At 38.1% G+C, this 26,546-nt stretch overlaps 1 protein-coding gene across 1 annotated transcript; it reads right to left on the reverse strand.

The window, feature by feature from the left end:
* Positions 1-49: 49 nt before the first annotated feature.
* Positions 50-24,634, reverse strand: si:dkey-230p4.1 (centrosome-associated protein CEP250). Its single transcript, XM_067443544.1, has 23 exons — positions 24,496-24,634; positions 23,026-23,179; positions 22,796-22,933; positions 18,238-18,315; positions 18,094-18,164; positions 17,849-18,014; positions 16,240-16,346; positions 15,416-15,655; positions 14,998-15,178; positions 14,769-14,912; positions 12,967-13,115; positions 11,550-11,699; positions 11,278-11,434; positions 10,700-10,846; positions 10,398-10,507; positions 9,529-9,682; positions 8,610-8,803; positions 8,284-8,411; positions 3,245-8,166; positions 2,286-2,489; positions 2,142-2,201; positions 815-886; positions 50-738 (listed from the first exon to the last, which is right to left on the reverse strand). Exons 2-23 carry the CDS (start codon positions 23,164-23,166, stop codon positions 511-513), a joined length of 7,941 nt encoding a protein of 2,646 aa, XP_067299645.1. The 5' UTR covers positions 23,167-23,179; positions 24,496-24,634; the 3' UTR covers positions 50-510.
* Between the last annotated feature and the right edge of the window lie 1,912 nt (positions 24,635-26,546).

Raw genomic sequence — 26,546 nt, forward strand, 5'->3', positions numbered from 1 at the left:
TTATCAGTTTGTAGATACATTCCAGTAAATCCAACTCAAGACCCTGGACTTAAATTTGGGCTATATTTTTTATTTGTTATTATCAATATCAGAGATGTGAGCAAACAGATTCTGAATCATTAAGTTTATTTGAAAATAAATGACAAAATAAAAAATAGCATTACAATAATTGATTGCTTATATTGCACACACAATAACACTGACAGAATAGCTTTGAAAAGTATTGTAAACCAATCGCAAAGCTTTAAGCTGATAATTTATCTTCCTGTCAGGAAGAGACAGATGTAAACCTGAAATTCGCCATCTTTTAAGGTGATATGTTGTAGTTCATTCAATTTTTTAGAATGGTTTAAAACAAAGATTTACAAAATACATAAATATATATAAAGTAACCCTGAGTGTAAAATAAATCTTAGGCTCATGCCAGAATTACTGAATGTTAAGTGCAAAAAATATGGTGTTAAATTAACTATATAATAGTCATTACATAAAAAGGAGTGTTATATTTCTTTAGCTATGGCTGAGAGAAAATCGGAGCTCTTCCTCTCTGATGCTCCTGTCCAGTCTCTGTGTCTCTGACTCCAGCACTGAGGGGACGGGCCGCTGAGAGACCGCAGCTAGAGACTCGTTCAGATCCTGTCTCAGAGACATCAGACTCTGGCTGTTCTTCAGAGAGCGGTCTATGAACTCTGCCCTCTGCTGATGGTCCACAGCCAACATGAGACGAAGACAGTGAACCTAGGAAATTGGGTTTAGGTTTTAAGGCCATTATATGGCAAAATACTAATGAACAGATGAAGCGTTAAAGACTAACCTGTTCTTCTAGCTCACTGGCTCGGACTTTGAGTCGCTTCAGCTCTTCCTTGTCTGTGTCATCTGACAGGTTCTATTCAACATGATATTTAGCTATTTTAGCTTTTTTACTGGCAATTAACACATGACAGACAATAGTTTGGCATTATCAAAAAGTTGCTAACAGATTAAAAATAGTTTTCGGTACTTAAAGGAACTGTATGTTCAATTAATCATAAATTTAATTAATCCTAAAATGGCCCTGATATGTCACTAGACATTAACAAATCATGTTAATTTCAAATACTTGTATCACTGAAAACAGTAGTCTGGCCAGGATATTCTCATTTAAAAGTTGTTGTTGCAGCCCTCAACTGATGTTGATGTTGTCATGTTGTGTTTTGGCCTAAAGCTCCACCCTTTTACCTACGATCTACCAATCAGTAGTGTTTCGGCATCTGGGTTGCCAGTTTTGCTCTAGTTACCACAGCTGCAGCTACTAACGTTACTGCTGGATTCTGCAGCCTATCTGGCAACCTCGAGTCAGGGGGCAGGGGGAGAGGGTATAGAGATTGCAATACCAGTTTTGGCCACAATCTTACATACACTTCCTTTAAAATAATAAATAATAATAATAATACAATTTCTAGCTAAAAGGTTCTCTGTTCGGTTGCTAGTGAGTGGCTTGGCTGCTACCAATGATGATGATACTCAAGAGGCTGAGAGTTCTTGAAAGTTTGAGAATTTCCTTGTCTCTATGACATTGTGATGCAAAGTTATGTCCAATACAAAATCCCTATGCAATTTATCATAGGATAAACACATATGCGCAATCTCTGTTCGTTGAATTCCATTCTCCATAATATGTCTATGGGTCAATTTTAGGCACCTCTTACCACCCAGGGGTAAAACTTACACCCCCATTGGAATGTTCTTACACAGCATGCCAGCCACTTCATATGTGGTAACCCACATGTTTCTACGAAATCCTCGCTCAGAGCCATTACCCGTCCAATTCGATGCAATGTGAAGTCTATGGGATTTTTCACCTGCTGAGTGAACGTCGCATGCCCGATTGCTTAAAAAAGTCACGGGACGCAAAATCTTACACTAAAATTAAAATGAAAACTAAACATATAAAATAAAAAGCTAATTTAAAATATTAATAAATAGTATATGAATAACACTAAAATAACACTGCTAAAGCTAACACAATGATACTCTAATAAAAATACATAAGGTTGTCCCTTAAAAAAGGTTAAAATTGTCCCTTCTCTGACAATCCATCACACAGAAAGACAACCAGAACAAAACACAAATGTATTGCAAATGTACTCTCTCCATCATACCAGAACTCCAGCTTCAGACCGTGACAGCTGATGCCTCAGTTTCCCCCTTTCCAGCTCAACCTGGTGATGGCCAAATAAATACAGTAGGTACATAAATCATGCTGAAATCATAATATATGGTCCCTTCGTGAGGTGTGATCATACCTGCGTCAGTGTCTCTCTTAGGTGCTGTCGCTCAGCTCGTAGTCTCTCAATTTTCTTTTCCAGATGATTGTTTTTTTTCTGGAGAAGGTTCTGATCCACCTCCAGTTGTGCCACGGCCCGTTGCATGGCCGACAGACGCTCATGCACAGCAGTGTCTGTATCCACCTCATCTGTGGACTGGGCCTTTGGTTCAAACTCCTTCTCCTATTAATTTTGCCCCAAAATAAAATCAATAGAAATAGAAATCTTTTGTAACATACAAAAGTCATATAAATGTCCTTACTATAACTTTTGATCAATTTGATGCACCCTCTGTGGATAAAAGTATTAATTTAATTTCTTTAAAAACAAAACATTACTGAGCTTTTGAATCTTTTGCTTTAATGTAAATGGTCCATTTAATATATTTTTTCAGAATCACAATCTATGCTTACTTGAGAGTTAAAGGTGCACTGTGCAATATTTATGAGGCTCTATTGACAGAAATTCAATATAATATACATAACATGTTTTCAGTGGTGTATGAAGACCTTACATATTGAACTGTTATGTTTTAGAAAGAGCCATTTCTATCTACATACACCTTCTCCGTGTGCTTCGAAAGGGAGAGGTGAGTGGTGGGCAGTTGCAATTTGCAACCTCACCCCTAGATGCCACTAAAATTTACACAGTGCACCTTTAATTGTATATGAGGTAATCAAACAAATTTATATTTAAAGGTGCATTTATAGAAGACTTTTGCTTGTAGAATACACTAATTATAGTTGATCTAATTATAATTGATCCTAATTTCAAGGTAACTGAAATGTTTCGTTTTTGCGGCATCCACACCAGTAGGTGTCAGTATAAAGTCCAAGGCCATATAAGCACAACTACACAAACATGTACGTTTAATTATGATTATAATGACAGATTTTTTATACTAGGTATTTTAAACTTGATGTTTCTACCTTACTGACCTGTGACATTTCAGCTTCTGCTCGGATTCTGTTATGCTCCTGCTGTCCCAGCCTCTCTTTATAGTAAATCAGCATGGCTTCAGTCTTCTCCAGAGCCGTCCTGACCCGGTCCCTGTCTTTAGTCAGCTCCTCGGCTCGCTCCTTCAGAGCATATACTTCAACATCCTTCTCTCTAAGGAGTATGTCCCTCTCTTCCTTTTCTAAAAGGACAGCAGACACTTGTTCCTTTAGTCTTTCCCATTTTTCATTTTCTGTTGGCCCAGTTTTTATACTCTCATTTCTTACTGTGGAATGCAATCTGTCTATCTCAGTCTGCAGAGTCTGAGCCTTGGTCCTCAACCTCTCTATTTCCTGCTCCTTTCTTGTAAGGTCCTTTCTAAGTGTGTCTGTCTCTAACAATAACAACTTGTCATGATGCTGATATTCAGCATTTATCTCCAGGAATTCTGATAGAGTGCCATGGCCACTATCCATCTTTAGTCCTTTGTTTTTCTTTTCAGATTCTCTAAGATTACGTATATCCTCTTCTATTTTGTTCGCCATCTCTTGTTTCTCTTTCTCTAAGGTTTCAATTTTTTCCCTCAATATCTTAGTATCTCTTTTCTCATCTTCAAACTGATCCTGCAATCTAAGTCTAGCTGATTGTTCTTTATATACCATTTCTTGAATACTCTCCAACTCAGTTTCTTTACCCTTCAGTCTCTCTGAGAATAATTCTAGTTGTCTAACTTCCCGTTCTTCTACCTGTTGAAATCTCTCACTTTTTCTTTTCTCATTTTCATATCCCTCTTTCATCAATTGTATTTCCTTTTCCTTTTGTCTCAATGTTTTTCTGAGGGACTCCAATCCCTCTAACACTTTATGTTCATTTTTGAGTTCCTCCCAATCTTCACTCTCTCTTATTCTGTCCTCTCTCAGTCTGTCAACTTCCTGTCTCAGCTCTCTGAATCTGTTGCTCAGTTCTTCTGCATCTCTTGTCCTCTCTGCCGCCAAAGAGCTGAGTTGAGTCCTCTGATCTTCCAGGATGTCTATTCTAGCCTTCGCTCTGGTCAGCTCAGTCTGTCTCTGCTCCGCTATGCTCTTCATAGTTGTCAATTCTTCTTCCAAGGTGTCCTGTCTTTTCTGCATTTGCTCCATCTCTTGCAACCCTTCTTCATTTTTCTTCGTAAGTTGATCCTCTTGGAGTTGCAGGGCAGACTTTAGTTCCTGTTTTTGCTTCTCTAACATCTGGACTTTAAGTAGAAGATCTCTGGCTTCAATTTGTGCCCCCCTAACTCCTTCGTCTCTGTTTCGTACCAACTCATTCTTCCTTTCTTGCATCATGGACCTAAGTCGCTCTCCCTCACGATGACTCTCTTCCAGCAATTCTTTCAGAGTAGCCATCTCCTGAAGCCCTGCAATCAGCCCCTCTCGCATCTTTTGGTTCTGTTCTTCTCTTTCCTGGGTCATTGACCTTGTTTGTTCTTTGGTTTTAGACAGATTAACCACCTGTTCTTGTAAAGCATCCATCTGAGTAACTAGTACTTCTTTCCTTTCATTTGCGTCATTCAGCAAAGAGCTTATTCTGTCCTTCTCTCTTCGCTCCTGAAACATTTCATCTCTAAGAGCCTCAATCCCTCTCTCTTTTCTTCGAAGCTCTGCAGAGAGATGGTCTCTGTCCTGCTCCAGCTCTCTAATGCGAGCCCCAAGCTTCTCCACACGCCCGGCCTTTTCCTCCATCAAGATATGTTGACCTTTCTGAAGATCCTCAAGTCTGACTCTTAGTCTTTCCCCTTCTGTTTTTTCATCTCTCAGTTGGGTCTCCAGACGCCTCCTCTCATCTTCAATCTGACTTAAAGACCTCTCCAATCTTTGTTTCTCCTCTTCACTGTTTTCTGCCCTGGATTCAAGCACCTGTGCTTCCCCTCTGCTGTTTTGCAGCAGTTGTGACAACCTTCCCACTTCTTCCAATTGTTGATCTAGCTTTCCCTTCAGTGTCTTCACATCTTCGCTGTGTTCGCCTACATGTTTCTTTAGTTCTTTAACAGTCTCTCTCTCTTGATTTAGCTCATGTTTGACCAATAGAAGCTCTTGGTTACAGTCTATAAGTCTCTCCTCTTTTTCTTTGTGCTGACATTTTTCCTTCTCCAGTGCCATTTCAGTCTCTCGTAGACAGCTTGAGACTTCAAGGTTCCTCTGTTCGGCTTCACACAGCTTTTCTCTCAGCCTTCTCATTGCATCTTCCTCACGCTGGACTCTATCTCTTTCATCTTTTTCTTTTTGTTGTAAACTTTTCTTCATTGCCCGTGCCTCCTCCTCAGTGTGTTGTAGGAGGGCACTTTGCCGTTCAAGATCCTCTTGTTGCTCTATTCGTATCCTCCTGTCCTCCTTGATCTCTAGGTTAAGGTCATCAATCTTCAGTCTTAACTGCTTAAGTTCCATCTCCTTCTGAAGGAGCTCTTCTCTCAGTATCTGCTCCCTATCTCTTTCCTCGATCTCCTGTATTTTCTTTCTCTCTTTCTCCCTTTCTTCCAAGCTCATCCGGTCCCGTTCCATCTCAGCTAACTTGGCTTTGCACCTTTTCACCTCTTCGTGCTCTACTTTGAGCTTCTGTTCAAATGTCTTCTGTTCTTGTTTAAGTTTGGCTTGTAATTCTTTTAGCTCACTATCTCTCTCTTCCACTCTTTCTAGTGTCACCTGTTTTTCTCTAATGACTCCATCCATTTTGGTTTTGAGATCTTCTAATTCTCTTTTCATTTGTTTCTCCTGTTCCATTACCTCTGCTTGCTTCCTGTCCACCTCTTTTTGTGTCTCCATCTCCCTCTCTTTCGTCTGAGAGATCTGCTCCTTTAGAAGTTCAAGTTGTTCATCCTTCAGCTGAATATCAGTCTCTAGTTTTTCTATGAGTACATCTAATGACTGAATTCTAACTTTGAGATCACCAATGTCCTCGTCTCTCTTTTGTACCTTTTCCTCTTTTTCTTTGTGCTGAAATTTTTCCTTCTCCAGTTTTATTTCGGTCTCTCGTAGACAGCTTGAGACTTCAAGGTTCCTCTGTTCGGCTTCATGCAGCTTTTCTCTTAGCCTTCTCACTGCTTCTTCCTCACGCTGGACTCTATCTCTTTCATCTTTTTCTTTTTGTTGTAAACTTTTCTTCATTGCCTGTGCCTCTTCCTCAGTGTGTTGCAGGAGGGCACTTTGTCGTTCAAGATCCTCTTGTTGCTCCATTCGTATCCTCCTGTCCTCCTTGATCTCTAGGTTCAGTTCATCAATCTTCAGTCTTAACTGCTTAAGTTCCATCTCCTTCTGAAGGAGCTCTTCTCTCAGTTTCTGCTCCCTATCTCTTTCCTCGATCTCCTGTCTTTTCTTTCTCTCTTTCTCCCTTTCTTCCAAGCTCATCCGGTCCCGTTCCATCTCAGCTAACTTGGCTTTGCACCTTTTCACCTCTTCGTGCTCTACTTTGAGCTTCTGTTCAAATGTCTTCTGTTCTTGTTTAAGTTTGGCTTGTAATTCTTTTAGCTCACTATCTCTCTCTTCCACTCTTTCTAGTGTCACCTGTTTTTCTCTAATGACTCCATCCATTTTGGTTTTGAGATCTTCTAATTCTCTTTTCATTTGTTTCTCCTGGTCTATTACCTCTTCTTGCTTCCTGTCCACCTCTTTTTGTGTCTCCATCTCCCTCTCTTTCATCTGAGAGATCTGCTCCTTTAGAAGCTCAAGTTGTTCATCCTTCAGCTGAATATCAGTCTCTAGTTTCTCTATGAGTACATCTAATGACTGAATTCTAACTTTGAGATCACCAATGTCCTCGTCTCTCTTTTGAACCTTTTCCTCTTTTTCTCTAAGAAGCTCTGTCAGTTCTGTTCTTTCTCTTTCAGCAACCCAATTTATGCTCTCCTTCACTTTTTCCATGTTGCCAGCCCGTCTCTTCCACCACTCTTCATTGTCTTTTGCTTCTTTCAGTCTCAGTTCAAGTGTTTTTTTTTCTGTCGACAACACATTTTGCAATTGTTCAACATCTTTATCTCTTTCTTCCACGAGTAATGAGATATGTTCTTTCTCTCTCAGTAGTTCTTCAACTCTGGTTTTGAGCTCTATCAAATCTTCATCTTTCTGTTCCAACTGTCTTTCCCACCTCATTTCTTTCGCCTTCTCTTGCTCATCTCTTTTCTTTTGTCGTTTTTTATTTTCCCTTATGTTTTCCATTTCTCTCTCTTTCAGTTGATTGTTATGTTTCTCTAGGGTTTCTATTCTACTCTCCAAAGTCTCTTTCTCTTGTAACTCTATTTCCAGACTTTCAATTGTTCTCTCATGTGATTGGACTTTTAATTTTAACTCATCGATATCCTCTACTCTCTTTCGTATTTCATCCTCCTTCTTTTTCATTAGATCAGACATCTTAGCCTTCTCTCTCTCTGTGATCTTGAGGTTCTCACTTTCTTTTTCCACTCTTTCTATATACTTCTCATTTAATTCTTCTTTCTCTCTCTGAACCTTGTTTTCACTCTCCTTCCATCTCTCAATCTCATCACATGCTTCTCGCAGTCTCAATTCGACTGTTTTCTTCTCTGCTGCTGATTTCATTTGTAGTTTCTCAAGTTCTGTGTTTCTTTTATCTAAGTGGTCTGAAAGCTCTTCTTTTTCTTTTAACAAACCATCAATCTTGTTCCTCAGTATCTCTACTTCTCCATCTTTCTGGCCAAGTTCTGAGTTCAGAGCTTCCCTCTCTTTTTGCCATCTTTCTTTCTCGGTTTTGCTTTCTTCTGCTTGTACTTTGTTTTTCTCTGTTTCTTGTTCAACATCCTGCTGAATCCTCTTGCATTCCAGCTGCCAATTTTCTATCTCTCTTTCACTCTTCCTTCTTTCCTCCATTGCTTCTTGGTTTTCCTGTTCTCTCTGTGTTGTTTCTCTCTCTAGGTCTGTCTGTAGACATTGAATCTCCCCTAAACAATTAAGAAAGAAATGTTTTACATTTTAATTAGACACACAAATACAACAACATAATTAATCATTAAAGAAAACAGCAAAGTTTGTTTTTTTTAATAAAAAAACAATCTGACCTTGCAATACATCTTTGGTCTGTGTGAGCGTGTCCACCTGTGTTTGTAGCTGACTACATTGCATCTCCAGACCTGAGGCCTGTTCCTGAACCTGAGCAATCTGCTTCTGGAGACATGCCACCACACCTCTGAAGAGAGACAGCAGCAGATTAGAAACTAATCGGGCATTGGTACAAAAAATGGTTCAAACTAAATAAATATTAATACCAATATCTATTTAAAATACATATGTAATCCGTATTATCTATTTAAATTGTTTTGTTCAACCTATGTTAGTATGTTGTTTTATAAGAGAGTCTTTTTTAAAACATATAAACAGACTATACCTGAGTTCCTCTTTGACTTGTGTGAGTTCTTCCTTTTCTCTCTCCAGTATACATACTGTGTCCTCTAGTCTCTGGCTCTCTCTCATTAAGTCATCTCTCTCTCGTTCAGCTCTTCTCTGTTGCTCTGCTGCTTTGAGTAATTCCGCCTGGACACTCTGCAGCTCCTTCAACATCGTACTGTACTGTTCAGTTAACTGACACACAAACACATCACTGTCCATGAGTGGACCCAAAACACAAAATGTATTCAAAAATAGGAGAATATGTGCATAGGATAATGTAGTCTTCTTTTTCTTTCGGCTGTTCCCTTAAGGGTTCGCCACAGCGAATCATCTGCCTCCATCTAGTCCTATACACTGTATCCTCTTCTCTCAGACAGACTACCTTCATGTACTCCTTCACTACATCCATAAACATCCTCTTTGGTCTTCCTCTTGACCTCCTCCCTGGCAGCTCTAACCTCAGCATCCTTTTACCAATATATTCACTCTCCCTCCATGTCCAAACCATCTCAACCTGGCCTCTCTAACTGTCTCCAAAACATCTCACATCTGCTGTCCCTCTGATGTAATGATAATGATAACGTACAGTAAAGCCCATTATTATCGCAAATTTAGCCCTATACGACCTCTCACCTCCTATTGCACATCTACTCAACAAAGAAATAAATGTACATGAAAAACAGATTAATTTTTTTATAATTATAAATGCATTATTTTATTATTAGTGCATTTCTAGTAAATATTGAGTAAAACATTACTTTAATTGGTCATAAATATAGAAAGCAATAATTACTTGGAAGCTTGTCACCATGCACCTAGCTAGAACACAGCATAATGTTTAGTTTTCAAAAAAGTACTTTTTCAAGTTAGTTTTTTTATATAGTTGGCAAGCAGTCGATTTTTGTCGAATTTCTCACCTCTGCAATCCTTTGTGCATCTTTTCTCTTCTCTTCTGTGAAAGCAGTTACCTCCCTCTCTCTGTCCTCCCGCTCGGTCTCCAGCTCATTCTCCAGCTCCCTCTCTCTGTCTCTGAGCTCTTGCAGAGTTTTCAGATCCGTCTCTCTCCGTTCCCTGGAACACAGAGGGATCATCAACACAATTGCAGTAAAGCATCACTGGCTGTGAATAAACAGGGCCAGCATACTACAGCCAAAAATAACAGCTGCTGAGATAAACTCAGACATTTATAGTGTCATCTAAAAGCCCGATGCATTCATTAGTATTCCTACCGAAATCCTACTAGCTCATTAGAGACCTGATTAGCTGTTATTTAGAGTCACAACCATACTTCATCTAGAGATTTCAAGCTGCCTATTATACAAACGCCTTTTATTCTGTATTGTGCATAACAAGCGGGTAAAGGTTGGGGGTAGGCAATATAAACTAATATTTATATCAAGATATTCTTAGTTTAGTAGTAATATAAATATATACTTTAAAAAAGATATTCAAGCTAAAATGAGTTTCTTTATTCGATCAAAAAAATTTGTGAATTAACATATTTTTGAATATATTTTAAAATATAATTTATTTGTGATGATATAAAACAGCATTTATTTGAAATAGAAACTTTTTTAACAATGTAAAAGTATTTGTTACTTTTTATCAATTGAATGTGTCCTTGCTGAATTAAAGTATATATTTCTTTAAAAAGAAAAACAATATTTATACAGTAAATGGTTATGACTTTTACATTTTGCTTTTTCCTACTCAGCAGAATTTATAATACACTTAAAGCTTTTCATCAGCTGACTTGACTTGATTTTTAAATTTCACAATGTTGCACCTTAGTTCATTGGCCTCTAGAGAGACAGTCTTCACTTCCCTGCACAGACCCGCCATATCTGCGCCAAATGCCTGGATCTGGGCCTGAGCTTCTGCTACCTCCGTCTCCAGCTAAGGGGTCAGGAAGACAAAAATCACACCTCTTATCCCTCCATCCCAAACTTGGCCCAACCTGCAACGCAATCTGGCGATGGATCAAGTAATTAAAGGCAAGAGGCATGTGACAGCTTGCGGGGATTTGGTCATGTCCCTAGGCAGTATAAGTGATCTATGCTAAAGATGGGCTAAACCTGCGTGCCAGACCTGCAGAGCACGAACACTGAGTTCTCTCTTGTCCTTGGCCAGGGCTTCATTTAAAGTAGCCATTTTCTCCAGGGTATCTCGACCTTCTGCCAGCTCTCTCTTGAGCTGGGTTTGACTGGAGGACAGGGCCAGTAATGTCTCTCGTGCCTGGAGGGGTGGAGAGCAGGAACATAATGGAACAACATAAAGTAAAGATGTACAATTTTGAAAGGGTGACGAAATACAGGATGTGAAACAACACAACTCATACAAAACTCGTTTCGGGCCAGTTGACACAACCATCACATGATACATGGATTCATAAAAGGTGGGGTAAGTGCTTTCTGGTAACCGATGTAGATATTTAAAATCACCAAAACAAACAAGCACCTATTTTGTTAGCCCCTCTTTTTTTACTGTATTTTTGATCAAATAAATGCAGCCTTTGTGTGTAGAACTTTAAAAACATTAAAAACAATTATACTGGCCCCAAACTTTTGAACAGTAGAGTATATAGCTGGCTACCATAAGTGAGGTTTTGTCAAAATTGCAAGCATGTTTGCAAGTCATGCCTCTCTCCACTGTAATAATATCAGTACCTTCAGCAAAGAGTCTTTAGTGTCAGCTGTCTCTTGTTCAGCTCGTGCTCTATCCAGCTTCTCTCTCTCTAGTGCCCCCTGCAGGCTGTGCAGCTCCAGACGGGTGCGAGTCTCTCTTTCGCACAGCTGAGTGGCCGCTAGCATTTCTGTCTCCATGCTGGTTTACAAATACACTTTATTTACCAGCAAAATTTTGCATCTTAAGCTTGACTAAACAGTGCTCTAATGACAAGTTCAGCATTAAATTCAGGGGGATTGATGGACAAGCATACCGTTTCTGTCTCTCTCTCTCCAGCTGGATTCTCTCCTCCTCCTCCTTCTCTCTCTGTCGTCTCATATGTTCTATCTCCTGTCTCAGCTCCTCGGTGAGTCTCTCAGCCTCTTCCATCTGACTGCGCAAACTAGTCACCATCTCCTTCTCACTGTCACACACATCACCTCCATAGATTACTCATCCAAATTCAATCATGTCAGTTTACAGCAATTACAGTCTTACAGTTATGGCAGATAAGCAAATAATTATTTGCAATGGCCTCTAGCAAAATTCAATACTTTTTTGTCAAAATACCATTAAAAACAGTAATTATGTGAAATATTATTACAATTTATAATAACTGTATATATTTTAATATATTTTAAATGTATTTTATTCCTGTGATGGCAAAGCTGAATTTTCAGCATCATTACTCCACTCTTCAGTGTCACACGATCCTTCAGAAATCATTCTAATATGATGATTTGATACTAAATGATAAGAAATTTAACATTTATTATTAAATGTATTATGTTGAAAACTGTTAACAGTTGCCTTAATGGAAAGCATGGTACATTTTTCAGGATTATTTGGTGAATAAAAGGTTAAAAAGACAGCATTTATAGAAATATTTTGTAACATTATGAATATATTATGAATATATTTATTGTCACTTGATAAATTGCATATGTCTTGCTGAATAAAAATATAAATTTCTGTAAAATAATGGTACTGACCCCAAACGTTTGAACAGTAGTGTAAATTAAAAATAAGACATTAAATTCTTTTGCGTTAATTTTAAATGCTCCAGTTGAATTATAACATTATAATGTACAATATGAAAAATGCAGCTAATTTGACATTTAAAGGGATACTTTACCGCTTTTTCATATTAAACAAACACCTCCACATTTTCCCTATTTAAATACAGTTACACGAATAGCTGAACGATCAAGTATGGTGACATAAAATAAAACGTGTGAGGGAGGATGTTTCAGCCGGGACTTTTATTTAGATAAAATGACAGGTCATGCATAGATTATTTTTTGTCTCTGAATTTAAATCTTAATGTATTCACATTGATTTCTATGTAAATACACTTGCCCGTGACCTCAAGAAGCTATCGACCGAGGTTAGAGAAAGCTGTTTTTAGCGTCCCTGTTAACTTGCCCGCCCCCGCGCAGGGAATGCCGGTTCAAATCCCGCGGGTCGACTAGGATCGCTGAGACCCAGTAAAAGTGCCCCCCCCCCCCCCCCCCCCGCGTAAAATCTACACCCATAACGCTACACTTGATTTTATAATTATAACTCAAATGTTTAAATAAATAAAATAGTTAATCAATTAAAGTAACCTCTAAAGGTATAATTTTTTCATTATAAAAGTTAAAAGTATATTTGTATGAGTTATGATAATTAAATAATGAAGCATTAATCACCTGTTCAGTAGTTCCTGTGTGTGTTTCATCTGCAGTGCTCGCTGCTCACTCTGTTCCTGAAGCTCCGCCCTCTCACTCTCCAACTGCGTGATTCGCTGCTCCAGTGATTCTTTCTCGGTCCCAAGTCTACGCAAGCTAATTTCAGCATCCTGACGAAAAAGACCTGGCTTACTAAGAGGGCTTTGTGACAAGCCAAACATGTAATTTTAAAGACCAAGTTATTAAAGGGTTACTTCAGTGATTTAGCATATGGCTTTGTATCAGTAGAAACCCTGGAATATATCCGAATGATCGTGCATTCCAATTTGCGAGTTTATACCTCAGGATTCTGACTTTAAAAATCACACCTCTCTGATCATAATTTGACTCTTGCTGCATTTGTGCTGTGACACTCGTTCGGCTCATTTACATTATATTGATCAGACACGTTCAGTTTTTAATTGTAGTGTCTGTTCTCTAACTGAACTGATTTTATGAAAATAAACGCTGTGGGCAATTGATCCAGTGATCCAGTTGCAGTGGCTTTGGGAGTGGCCACAAATCAAGTGCATTCTGGGAGTTGTTGCCTTTCATTCCAATGAGACAAAAATAAATGTTCCGTCTCTTCTCAGTCTAGAAGGCACCAAATTAAAAAATAATTTCACATTTCTACTACATTAATGACCCAGTTTAAATACAAAGCTTAATGCTAAATCACTGAAGTATCCCTTTAAATTTGAATGAAAAATAAAGAAGCATTGTTATTATCTGAAAGACCAGGAACATGTATTAAAGGGGCTATATGTAGAATTCAGAAACCCTTGTTATTAGCAACCACGGTGGTCATTAATTGAACAATTGCCAACAAATTATTGTTCATGCTCGCTTTAATCCACATGTAACACACCAGAGACTGAATGTGATTAAAGGCCCCTAAATGCACATGGTGAAGTTCTTTTTCATACTTCGCTTAAAAGTAAAAAGAAGTTGAAAATACCTTTGCAGCGGCATACTATTAACGAACATCTCGATGCCGTTCAATAAACGCTGAGCGTTTATAACAAAATAAACAAGCATCAGTTAACAAACCATCTGATCATAGCAATGTGGATATGTTACCTGCTGTTAGTTCACGAGCATGAGGTAATTAAAATTACAGTTATGATATTTTGATTATAAAGTATATTTGAGACTATAGAATTTGTAGATCTGGCTATGTGAAACTATAGTTTTAATGAATCCCTTCCATGACACATTGACATTACAGTACAGAATGGCTCTTTTGGAATCATCCTGAACATTGTATAAGCATCCGATCGTGTGTGACTGAACAGAAGCTTTCGAGAGTGTGTGTTTACGTCACATCTTCATGATTTTCTTCGACATAAAAATCAGTCTACAGGCTTTTATAGACAACCTAGGAAGTTAGGGAAGGTCTCGGTTTTTTTAAGGGGATAGAGATACCCAAAAAATTTATATTTTGTCATCATTGACTTTTTGTTCCAAACACAAAAAAAGATATTTTGAAGAATGTTGGTAATCAAACAGTTGACAGTAGCCATTGACTTTCATAGTACTGAATTGGGCAAATTTCTGCCAACGTGTGGAACACACCACAAAACCTTGTGTCCAGGAAGGGTTGGAAACAACTTAAGGGTGAGTAAATTATGACGATTTTTATTTTTGGGTGAACTATCCCTTCAAGTTTTGTCACAAGCTGTTTACACACTGGTAATAAAAAAAGCAATTAATACATGAATATTCTTACATATAGCCCCTTTGAAAAAGTAAATGGGGTCAATGCTGATGTCAAGTTGACCAACCTGTACTTCCTGTTGTCTCCATTGCAGGGCAGTCTCAGCTTGAGCAATAACAGAAAGGACAGAAGACAGTCCTTCACTAGACACATCATTTGCAGACAGAGAGCCAGACATCCCACTCATCTGCTGAGAGCTGAGAACCCTCGACTGGACAAAAATGAATTTATAAACATGAATTTATTCATGCTTCACTAATATAATTACAATTCATTTCCTGCTCCTGCTGACTCACCAGTGTCCTGATAGCATGTGTGACAGAGTCAAAGTTTCTCTCTATTTCTATCTGTCTCTGCCACTTTTTCTCTTGCTCTTGTTCTTTCTCGATCTCCTGCCTGTGTCTCCTCTCCAATTCTGCCTCCTGCTTCTCCCTTTCAGATTCAAGAGTTTTTATTGTCATATTCAACTCCGTTATCCTGAAAAAAACACACAGTACAATATACTGAAACACTGTAATACATCTTGTAAATTGTAAGAGCATCTTGTAACTTTATATCTAGATTTTTTTTATAATGATGGAAAATAAATAATGATGATTCAAGATTTGAATCAGAATCAGAATACATTTATCACCAGCAAAATCATAGCAAATATATTGTGATTACTGGAAATAATTCAGTATGGAATTAATGTTGAGTGGACCCTCTAATGACCTGTTCCTGAGTTCCAGTGTCTCTGACTCGAAGTTGGATTTTAATTCAGTCGAATTCTCCTCTTCATGATTTAGATCATCAAGAGACAGCGGCCCCTGGGTAGAGGAGAGGGGTTGCGCTGTAGTGGAGTGGGCTATATGGAAGTCATGGGACAGCGTGGGAGCCAATCGAGAAGAAGCCCATTCAGAGAGAAGAGATGAGGAGAGGCGAGAGAACTCTGCTCTCAGCTCCCAAAGGTCTCTGCGGCACAAAAAAAACACATTCAATGAAGTATGCAGAACACTCAAAAGTTTGGAGTCAGTAAGATTTTTCTTTTTTGGGGGGGGGGGGGGGGGGGGGGGGGAATTATACTTTTATTCAGCAAGGATGCATTAAATTGATTAGTGACAGTAAAAATACTTATAATTTTACAAAATGTTTCTTTTTCAAATTAATGGTTCTTTTGAAATGTACATTCATCAAAGAAACCTGAAAAAATGTATTGGGTTTCTACAAAAATATTAAGCAGAACAACTGTTTTTAACATTAATAATAAAATAAAAAAATCTTGAGCATCAAATCATCCTATTAGAATGATTTCTGAAGGATCATGTGACACTGAAGACTGGAGTAATGATGCTGAAAAATCAACATCAACAAATTAACATAGAAAACGGTTATTTTAAATTATAATAATATTTTACAATATTTGTATTCTTGATCAAATAAATGCAGCCTTGGTGGAGATTTCTTACCGATCCCATTGGTAGTGTATTTTCATAGCATATGCTATATCCATATTTTTGTTTTTTAAAGAGTAATTCAGTTTTTCAGTATGTCCTCACTTGTCAGTAGCAGTCTTTAGAGAGTGACACTGGCGTTTGAGCGTAACCACGCGTCCCCACAGAGACATCAGCCTAGTCTGCTCCTTCCCTATGTGGCCTGTCAAAACCTGTAGTCAAAATAATGGTACAATATAATTAATAAAATATGACATTAATAAAACTATGTGTTCCATTAATAAAATATAGCTCATATTGCATAAATGAAAACCAGTAGATGCTCCTTTTGCATGTGACTGATCCTTAGGCTACAGTTTGTCAGAAACATGTGGCATACACTGATTGTACTACCAAAAACACTCATCCATCTGTATCTGTCAGTGAAAAGCAAAGCAACAAGTACATATTTACGGAGCCTTTCTCTGCAAATTCAATCTGAGGAAATCATAATCACCAGTCATAATGTTTTCAGCTGCAGAGGTATGAGAAAATGCTGAATCAGTGTTTGGTCCTTCACATCTCACAGACATATGAGCAATACCAATTACTACATGGTAACAGCAATGTAAGCCAAATAAAATACATTCTAAAATGTTTGTCTTAAAATGTAATATGAAAAATGACTAGATGCAATATTTTAATTATTTTATTTTAAAAGCATATTTTATGCTCATGGAATATCTTTATATTCTGTGAAATACCTCTGAAATGTCTTTTCGCACCCATCCACTAATGGAATCCACTAACACATGTTCAACTTGTGTGTGACTGCCCAGTTGCTTGTGACAATATATTCCAACACATTCCCTAATGCGCTGATAAAATCAGCTCAGACAAACTGAGCCATTGCTAAGCAACTACTGAATGCGCAGGAACTTGCTTGCAAGGCCACGTTCACACTGCAAATTTCAAGAGTGAGAACTGCGTTTAATGCTGCGCATTGGAATTACTGTAATTACAAGATAACAACTCAGAGATTTTACTGCATTTACATCCTCTGAGAGGACACAGAAATTGTATGTTTCCATGGCAACATCCTGCCAAAAATGGACTGGCTTTGTGGTGGCAACATAAAACCTGTTGCAAACTACAGCAGAATGAAAAAGTGCACCTGGTAATGCTGGTTATAGTAAATAACAAAAAGATTAGCAGTTGCTCCCAAATTAGTCTTTTGTAGCCAGACCTTCTGACTGACAGCAGAAGGTTTGGATTATTTGGGCATCAATTCGAAACTATCATAGCATTTCCCATTTTGTATGCCATATGAATCAGACGTTCAGTTGGGTGTGACATCTGAGGCTGAGACCTGAGGCCTGAGAATTTACCAACTAACTTTAACAGTAATTGAATCCACTGCCATTTTGGTTGTTTTTACATGGTCACAAAGTTCAATGCTGAGCTTACATAAACTATGACTTTCTATTATAATCATTGTTAAAAAACTGCATCAAAACTTTTTTAGAGATTTACATTTACACATTGCTTCCCATTTAAAGCGTTTTTACAGTACATTAAATATTTACAGTACATTAAATATTTACAGTACATTAAATTTTTTATCAGTATGTGTGTAGACTTTGATTCCTGGGAATCCAACTCAAGATCTTTACTGACAAACATACAGCACATATCCCAAATATGTAAATGGTATGTATAAAGATTTCTTCCTCACCTCTTTCTCTTTTTGCCAATCGATTTCTTTCTGCACAACCTCATCCACCGCTTTAGACCAATCAGCTGTTAGCTTTCGCAGGTCATCCCTCAGGGCTTCATTAGCCTCTGTTGACTGGCTGAGCTGACTCCGCAGAAGAGCACTGACCTCTGAGAGCCCCGAACTTCTGCTCCAGTGAACAAACACTACTCAGTGACAGGAATTTGAGCACGGAAAACATAAAAAATCGTACACAGCTCCCGCACCTCTGCTGCTCCTCCTCCAGCCTGATGAGGGTGCTCTCCAGCGTGTCACTGCGTTCATCCCGCAGGATCCTCTGTGTAATACACAGCATTAATTTGATGCTCACAGCTTTCCAGGAAACCACTGAGGACTGTTGTTTGTCTCACCTCTCTGACCCTCAGCTCTCGCTCCTCGCTGATCGACTGCTGCTCCAGAGCCTGACAGCGAGCCCTGTACTCCAACACCTGACAAACACATGCATGAGCATTGAGCACATTAATTACCAGTGAGGGACTGTTTGGTACTAACTGAGATATGACTGATCCTCTTTAATGGGTAGACTAATGGGGCAATCACATTATGCAGTGTTTTTTTTAACTACTGGAGGTTGCGAAGTAATTGTATTGCTGGTCGTAGTGTCTGTTCTAGATGCACTCATTATTGGTGGGCACAACTGGCCATAGCTTTTAAAAGCATGATCACAAATAAGCTTTATTGTTACTAAGATTCCTTTTCAGTATTGACAAGGAATCGGTTTTCTTTTCTGCTAAAAAAACATGAGGAAAGTGTTTGTATATAAATCACAGAAATGTATAATTTCATGAGCAAGATGACTGATTATCAATGCACGAATCTAATTAGAAAGGTTTTTAATACATCATATTATTTATTATATTACTATATGTGGGCAGTGTTAAATCATATAGAGCTGTGAAATACTGTAGCTCAGATTAACAGTTAGGATTCCCACACTTTCTAACTAATGAATTTCAATCATTTTTTTCATGACTATTCCAGTTCTCTCACAAATAGTATTTATAGCTGAAGAAATACTTTAAAACTGAGCAAACTAGAAAACTGATATTGATTATATGAATTGTATTATTTTATAAATTATATTAATTTAGATAGATTTTTTCCCACTCACACTTTGTGTGAGTTCACACTTTGGAAATTCTTTGAAATAGAAAAAACTAGCTTTAAAAAACTACAAATCAAGAAAGTTCTTATTTTATTTCACCCCCTAACTTCTGAAATTCTAAAATGTAATTATTTTAATTATAATTAGATCAGGGGTTTTCAAATTGGGGTCCGGAGACCCCCAGGGGTCCTCCAGAAGGTTCTTACATTTACATTTTACATTTAATCATTTAGCAGACGCTTTTATCCAAAGTGACTTACAAAAAAGGGGAGAGCAATAGAAGCCATGAAACAAACAAGGCCAACAACCTGTAAGAGCTGTAAGAATTCTCAGTTAATTAAAGGGTTACTTCAGCGATTAGCATATGGCTTTGTATCAGTAGAAACCCTGGAGAATATTCAAATTATTGTGCTTTCCCCCCTCATATCTCCCTGAGACGAGAGATTTATGCATTTTATTTCTGGAAAAATTCCTCCTATGATGCAAAATGACGATTTTTGCATCATAGGAGGAATGTTTGCCCAGAGGCTAAAGACTACAGCCAGCAGAGGGAGCTATTTCCGCATGTTTTGAATCTGCGCATGGGGGATGGGAGATTACACTCAGCTTGCAGGGAGAGCTCAGCTTGCAGACAGGATCATTTAAACGGAGCTATGGTGAGCAATGTAAGTCTTTTAACTTCTCAAATTCATTTCTATGAAAGTTAAGCTTGCAAAGGCATGAACTGAAACACACCAGACTGAACTTGCGTTGTGAATGTATGCCGCGAGTGTAGTCGCGATTACCTCAGCTCTCATCACTCCTGCAGTTAGTGCTCAGTGCTGTGAGACTCGCGCGGTGACTCACTCATTATATTGAACAGACACGTTCAGTTTTTAATTGTAGTGTCTCTAACTCAGTCACAGTAATGAAGTTGTTGGCGTTGGGAATGGCCTCACAGGGCAGCGAAGCATTCTGGGAATTGTAGTCTTTCATCCCCATGGGACAAAAATACATTTTCTGTCTTTTCTCAGTCTAGAAGACACCAAATTCAAAAATAATTTCACATTTCTACTGCATTGATGGCCCAGTTTAAATACAGATTCATCTTCCCAGCGCTGAAGTACCCCTTTAAGCATAGTACACAAAAATTTTACTATGCTTTAAAAGGATAGTTAAGTGCTATTTTTTATTGTTCAGGTGTAATTGGAAAATGTGTCTTAAGATTTAGATTTTTTTTTAAAAAAGATAAGATTTTTAAAAATGGCTACAAGACTCGGTAGCACGAATTGAGATGGGCAGGTCATTCCACCAGGTGGGAACGGTCCAGGAAAATGTCAGTGAGAGCGATTTCATGCCTCTTTGGGATGGAACCACGAGGCGTCGCTCACTCGCAGAACGCAAGCTTCTGGAGGGTGTGTAAGTCTGAACAAGCGAGTTTAGGTATATTGGTGCAGAGTCAGTGGTTGCTTTGTAGGCGATTTGATTTTGAGGTTCTAAGGGGTCCCCAGAAAATTTCTTAACATAGTATGTACGTTGCTTGCATACATTTATTGTGAAAGTTGTATACAAATAGTTTTAATTAAAAATGTTCTGCTTCAGGTTTATGCATCCAACATTAATAGCTAATTTAAGATGGGAAACAAATGATTGTATTTATAATGTCACACTTACTATTTATCTAACTGTGTGAATGTTTTTTTGTACATAAAAATAGATGGATTTTAAGAAGGGTGTCCCTCATAAAGGTTCATCATATTTGGGGGTCCTTGGCATCATAAAGTTTGAAAACCCCTGAATTAGATTATATTAGGGATGCACCGAATATTCGGCAACCGAAATTATTCGGCCGAAAATAGCCAAAAAAAGCACTTTCGGCATTCGGCCGAATAAGTAAAAAGGCCGAATAATTTTGGCCGAACAATGACGTTTTTAATGACGCGATCAAAAAGTAACCCACGTAGAGTGAGAGCTGCGTGCTTTATGCAGCAAACATGTCAGCAGTGTGGAAGCACTGTTTAGTGCTGAAATTTAGTGCTCATGTCATCGATGAGAAGAGGAACCGACTTTCATGTGAGAAAGCAGAGAAGCTACTTTTCATAAAGAAGAACCTGCCACTTTTCCTGAAGAAGTAGGCTAAGTAGGCTTATGTCTAAGACAGTTATTTATTTGTTGTGGGTTCATCCACATTTTTTGCACTATTCAATGCACATTAGTTGTTGTAGACATACAGAGTTACATTCTTTCAGCAGTCAGTTATAGGCCTAACATAGGCTATTCAAGAAGGGGGGCTTCTAAGATGGCCAAATAAAAATATATTTTTTATTTTACTAATTATTTATTTTAAGTTATGTTGTGCTTAGTTTGTATAATATCTGCTGGAATGTTAAAAAAAAATCCAGTGTTAAATAAATATTTTGAAATTGTATTTTTGTTATTTGATTTATTTCTCTGAAAAGCAACACAAAATAGTAAAAAGCAAATTTTTACTATTTAATTATTGTAATGGTAAAAAAAAATTGCCAAATAAATGGAAAAAATGCGAAACACCGCGTTCGGTATTCGGCCTTCGGTCTTCGGCCAAGCATTTCATTATTATTCGGTTTCGGCTTCGGCCAAGAATTTCATTTCGGTGCATCCCTAGTAGAGGATGGATACCCGACCCGAGCCCGACGGGTTCCGACGGTACCCGACGGGTCGGGCCGGGTTCGGACAGATATTTAGAAATGACGTTCGGGTTCGGGTCGGGCTCGGTCACGTCAGCGCGATAAGGCATTGAACCTTTTAAATTTAAAACTGCTTATTATGCAAGTAGCCAATGGGCCTGTTTAACTTGATGCAATGGTTTGTTTCTGTGACTAAAATAAATGTAAAATATTACCCTAACATCTGTCTTCCAGCATGCAGAAATTTGTTTATGTCGCCGTGACAACAACGCGCAACACGTGCATGCATATTGCCCGCGGCATCCTCGTCATTCCAAGTGAGCGCAACTTCAGCGCTGCTGGCAGCAGGACAGCCTTGAAGCCATCCACAGTTGATGCAATCCTTTTTCTGCATAAAACCTCGATTAGCCTAAACTTTGATGGATAGATTATGTAAATAGATCCCTGCATGTTGCAGTTTAGGAACCATACAGTTTGAGAAAATTGGTAAGATGACTTTCATTTCAATAAGCATGTCAATTGTGTTACGTTAATGTTTTGTTCTGTTAGCTTGGGCCATTTTTAGCAGACCTTTGTTCATTTAATTTCAGTTGGCTATTTGATTGGGCTCTGTGTGAGGTTTGATGCCCTATGCGCGTGCTGATGCGCTCGTCTGTAACGTTAAACATTTCAGAATGCCTTCCTTACAGTTGCTTAATAAAAGCGGACTTTCCACACAAACAAACGTGGGTGTCATAAGTATTAGGGGGAAAAAAATAGATTTTAACTGTCGGGCTCGGGTCGGGCTCGGACATAAATATTTTAATGCCTGTCGGGCTCGGGTCGGGTTCGGTTACTGGTCTGTCGGACGCGGGTCGGGCTCGGACAGAAAAATGCGGCCCGATCCGCACTCTAATCCCTAGATTATATGGCTTTTAGGGCTTCAAATATTGCTTTGGACATGTTAAACTCATGTCATGCTAAATCGCACTGTAAATGAATAACTTCCAGTCTCACTGTCACTGCAAATTGTTGTATGTGTGAATCCCCCTTAAATGTTTTAGATATAAAACTAAAATACAAGATCCATGATCTGAATCTAGACAGATAAATGTCTATAAGGTCTACCTTCAGCCCTCTATATATCAAAAAATATTACATGTGTGCATTAGTTCAGACCTTGTTCTGAAGTTTATGGATGAGCAAAGCCTGTCTGGCTTCTCTCTCTCTGCCCTCTCTGAGCTTTCTTCGCCATTCTCTCTGCTCATCGTCCAGACGCACTGATAATGAGAGAGACGGGTCCAGTGTCTGCGACAGCTACACCGCATGGGTACAGACACACAGAGATCATCAGTTAAGCATCAGCTCGCTGATGGACCCCCATACATCACTGACTCGCTCCTCCTCACCCTGTCAGTCAAAGCTTGAGCTCGAGACTCAAGCTCCTCCCTCTCCGCTGTGCTCTCTGCCAACTCATCCTGCAGACGTGATAGCTCCGCCCTCAACTCTGCCCTCTCCTGCTGCCATCCAATCAATAGTTCTGATTCCATGCTCAGCCATTAGCTGTGGAACATAAAAACAATTATTTAGATTCCATGATTAAAGGTATTATGGAACACTATACTATTACCAAGCAGCAGGTGAGCAGATGAGCAATTCATCAACTGGCCACTAGAGACAGGTTCCAAAAGGGAGTCAAAAATATATTAAGCATTACATTTCTTTATACAAATAGTTTTAATTAAACTGTTCTGACAAGATGGCGACGGCCGGCTGCACCCACTTTAGGCTTGGGGACACTATACTGTAAGTATACTGTACAAGCACTGTCCTTCGGATGAGACATTAAACCGAGGTCCTGACTCTCTGTGGTCTTTAAAAATGTCCAGGATGTCCTTCGATAAAGAGTAGCGTGTGTAACCCTGGCATTCTGGCCAAATTTGTCCATTTGACCACTGTCCATTATGGCCTCCTAATCATCCCCATATACTGATTGGCTTCATCACTCTGTCTCCTCTCCACCAATAAGCTGGTGTGTGGTGGGCGTTCATCCAGGTGGATTCTGCACATTGTTGGTGGTTAAGGAGATTCCCCACCCTTCCATGTAAAGTGTTTTGAGTGCCTAGAAAAGCACTATATAGTAAATGTAGCAAATTATTATTATTATTATTATTATTAGGCTTAAAAATGCTCTTCAGAAACCTACAGCTGATGTCACGGACATTACAAATTTGTACGAATCAGTCAAAAAAATTCACAGTCTATGGATATTACACATACACAATAAGTAAAAAGAAATGTAGAATGTGAATGTAGGATATATTATCGGGAATTGATTGGATTGTGAAAATTAGTGACAATAGGTTATTGGAGGGTAGGGGCTGAAAAACAAGAGGGTTTAGTGACAGCAAATCAGCAATATTTCATATTTCCATTAGAGATTGACAAGACGACCTTTTTTAGTATTTGGAATAAAATGTACTGATAATTTACTCACAATAAATAGGATACATTTTGATTTCATCAGTGATCAAAGAACAATAAACACGATGGCAATATACTAACACTAGTATACTTATATATATATTATGAAGTGCTTTGGAGATCGCCTGTACATCTATGCAGCAGAAAAGGGCTGACAATGATCAGTTAACTTATGGGACTCTATTAGCATTTGACAGCTTGGACAACTTCAGCCTTTATTTCGTTATGGGTCAGGTTATGGGAGCACTTCGGAATGATTTCATTCACTGATTCCGATATTTGAGACATATTTATAACTTACGTACAGAAGACTGTTCAATCACAATCACTGCGTACAGAGCTTTAACTGTTTTATTACGTCTCTGTTAAAGTGCAAATATAACGTAGTAGCTTACTTTTGAAAACACGGATTACTTCACTGTGTCCATTCACGTACTGCGGTGTGAAATAACACGCAAAACCTCCGACATGCGTGTTTTAATCATGGTTTTAATCTTGTTTTTCTGCCTTCCCTGCAGCATCCGGATTTGAAACTGTAAAGTCGGGTGTTTTGAATGAGCAGCCCGCGTGCGTCAATGCGCGTTCTGTGGACAGCGCCACCAGGCGACTCGGAGACGCGTTTTACAGTCTATAATATGGTATCTGTTTACTGCTGTAAACTTAACATTTGTGGTAATATTATGATGTGTAACACGTAATCGATGCTCTTCAAATTCATTCATTGGAAAACCAGAAGCTAAAAAATTAGCTGCTATTAGGCAAAATGCTTGCTTTTCGATATCAAAATAATCTAGATGACAATATTGAATATGCTAAGTGTAGGCTACACAATAGAAGACGAATCATGAGGATTTTCAGATGAATTCACCTTTAAAATAATATGATATAATTTTGTTGATAAGACAGGCATGTAATAAGTACTATATAACATTTAAATGAATTGTAAAAAAATATATATATATTTTTTTTAATAAAATTATCATTCCAATATTTGTTTGATGAACTATGAACTATAAAGAGTATTGAGTCACAATATGAGATAGGTGTGTCATGTCATGACTGGTTAGAACAATCTAATCTAGTTTAAGCTGATTAGCAAAGAGGCAGGTAGGACTTGATTTAAATAACATCTATAGTTGCTGCACATTTCAAGTTGTTAATACTTGAAAGTCCTTTTTCAAGAGGTTTGAAAACAGAATTAAGAGTAATGTTGAATCTCTCTGCTTTGTCTATCTAAAGACAATAGATTTGGCATAGAAATTGAGTCATTATGATATTCTGTCCACTGTATTATATTTCTGGTGCAGCTCATCTGACATGTTGATTCTCTGGTCCTGTTATCTTTTCCTCACATATCTTTCTATCTACCTCTCATTCAACTTCCTGAGAAGTTTACTCACCATGGACAGTGAAAAGCAAAAGGTGACTGCAAGAATTCACAGAAAGAGGCGGCGCAGGGGAAGGTCAAGGCTGTCCAATAGGATGGGTTTCCAACGCAAGAGTGCACACTATAAACGGAGAAGCACTTAGTGGATCTTGTGAGAATATCATCTGGCCACTGGACCAAGGTGTGTGTGCATTTATCATGTGTTTTGAATTCTCTATTCTCTATTCAGTCGGGTCTTGCCACACAATACAATGACTTGAGACAAAAGCATGACTGGTTTGTAATGTTTTATTGTTATCATTCCCCCTGTGAGTAAAAATAATATCACTATATGCTCATTTTGTATGGATCTATTAATTTATTCAAAAATACATTTAAAAATGCAATTAATACATACAATACAATGATCTGAATATACTTGTTTTATGATGAGAATCATTTTAATTTCTGAAATTAAATTCTGAGAGGACCCCTGAATAACCTCACGTCTATGTGGCAATATTAGTTCAAGAAAATGTCATGTGGTATGAACTCCCCAAAATGTAATGATATTTATGAATTAACAATTCATGATGTTTGTGAGGAAAAAATATTATCCATTTGTACGTATTTAAGGTATAGAAAAAATATTATCCATTTGTACGTATTTAAGGTATAGAAAAAATATTTTTATGGATTTTTCTTTTTTACTACATATTTAAACCAGATGACATTTTAAGGGTCATTCAATTTAAAAAACTTTTTTACAAATTTGTCAAAAATGCTAAACCAATTTTAAAACCATATGAAACCAATAGTGCATTTCTAAAAACACAGCATGCGGTTTAAATTCATTTTTTTTTTAAACGTGCAGTATGCAACTTTTGGCCACTAGGGGTCACTCATTCAAAATAATAACAACAGACGTACTTTGATGACGTCGGGAAAGTGCGTGGGCTCATGGGAGTTGTTGTCATTGTCAACCAGCGAATCTGGCATCTCCAGCAGAAAACATGTTCACTGACAAGGTAATTGTTATATTACATCTCTATTATAGTTAAGTTTAGTTACGGCTTTTCA

This window comes from Pseudorasbora parva, chromosome 5 (assembly GCF_024679245.1).
Source record: "Pseudorasbora parva isolate DD20220531a chromosome 5, ASM2467924v1, whole genome shotgun sequence".
In the NCBI taxonomy this organism is placed as follows: domain Eukaryota; kingdom Metazoa; phylum Chordata; class Actinopteri; order Cypriniformes; family Gobionidae; genus Pseudorasbora; species Pseudorasbora parva.

What these genes read in the sequence shown, in the direction of transcription:
- si:dkey-230p4.1 (XM_067443544.1), bottom strand. Translation starts at nt 23,166, where the DNA reads ATGGAATCAGAACTATTGATTGGATGGCAGCAGGAGAGGGCAGAGTTG. An exon ending in CACATGCTATCAGGACACTG is followed by an intron (nt 14,913 to 14,997) that starts GTGAGTCAGCAG and finishes ATTTTTGTCCAG; the next exon opens with TCGAGGGTTCTCAGCTCTCA. An exon ending in GGTCTGAAGCTGGAGTTCTG is followed by an intron (nt 887 to 2,141) that starts GTATGATGGAGA and finishes CATGTTGAATAG; the next exon opens with AACCTGTCAGATGACACAGA.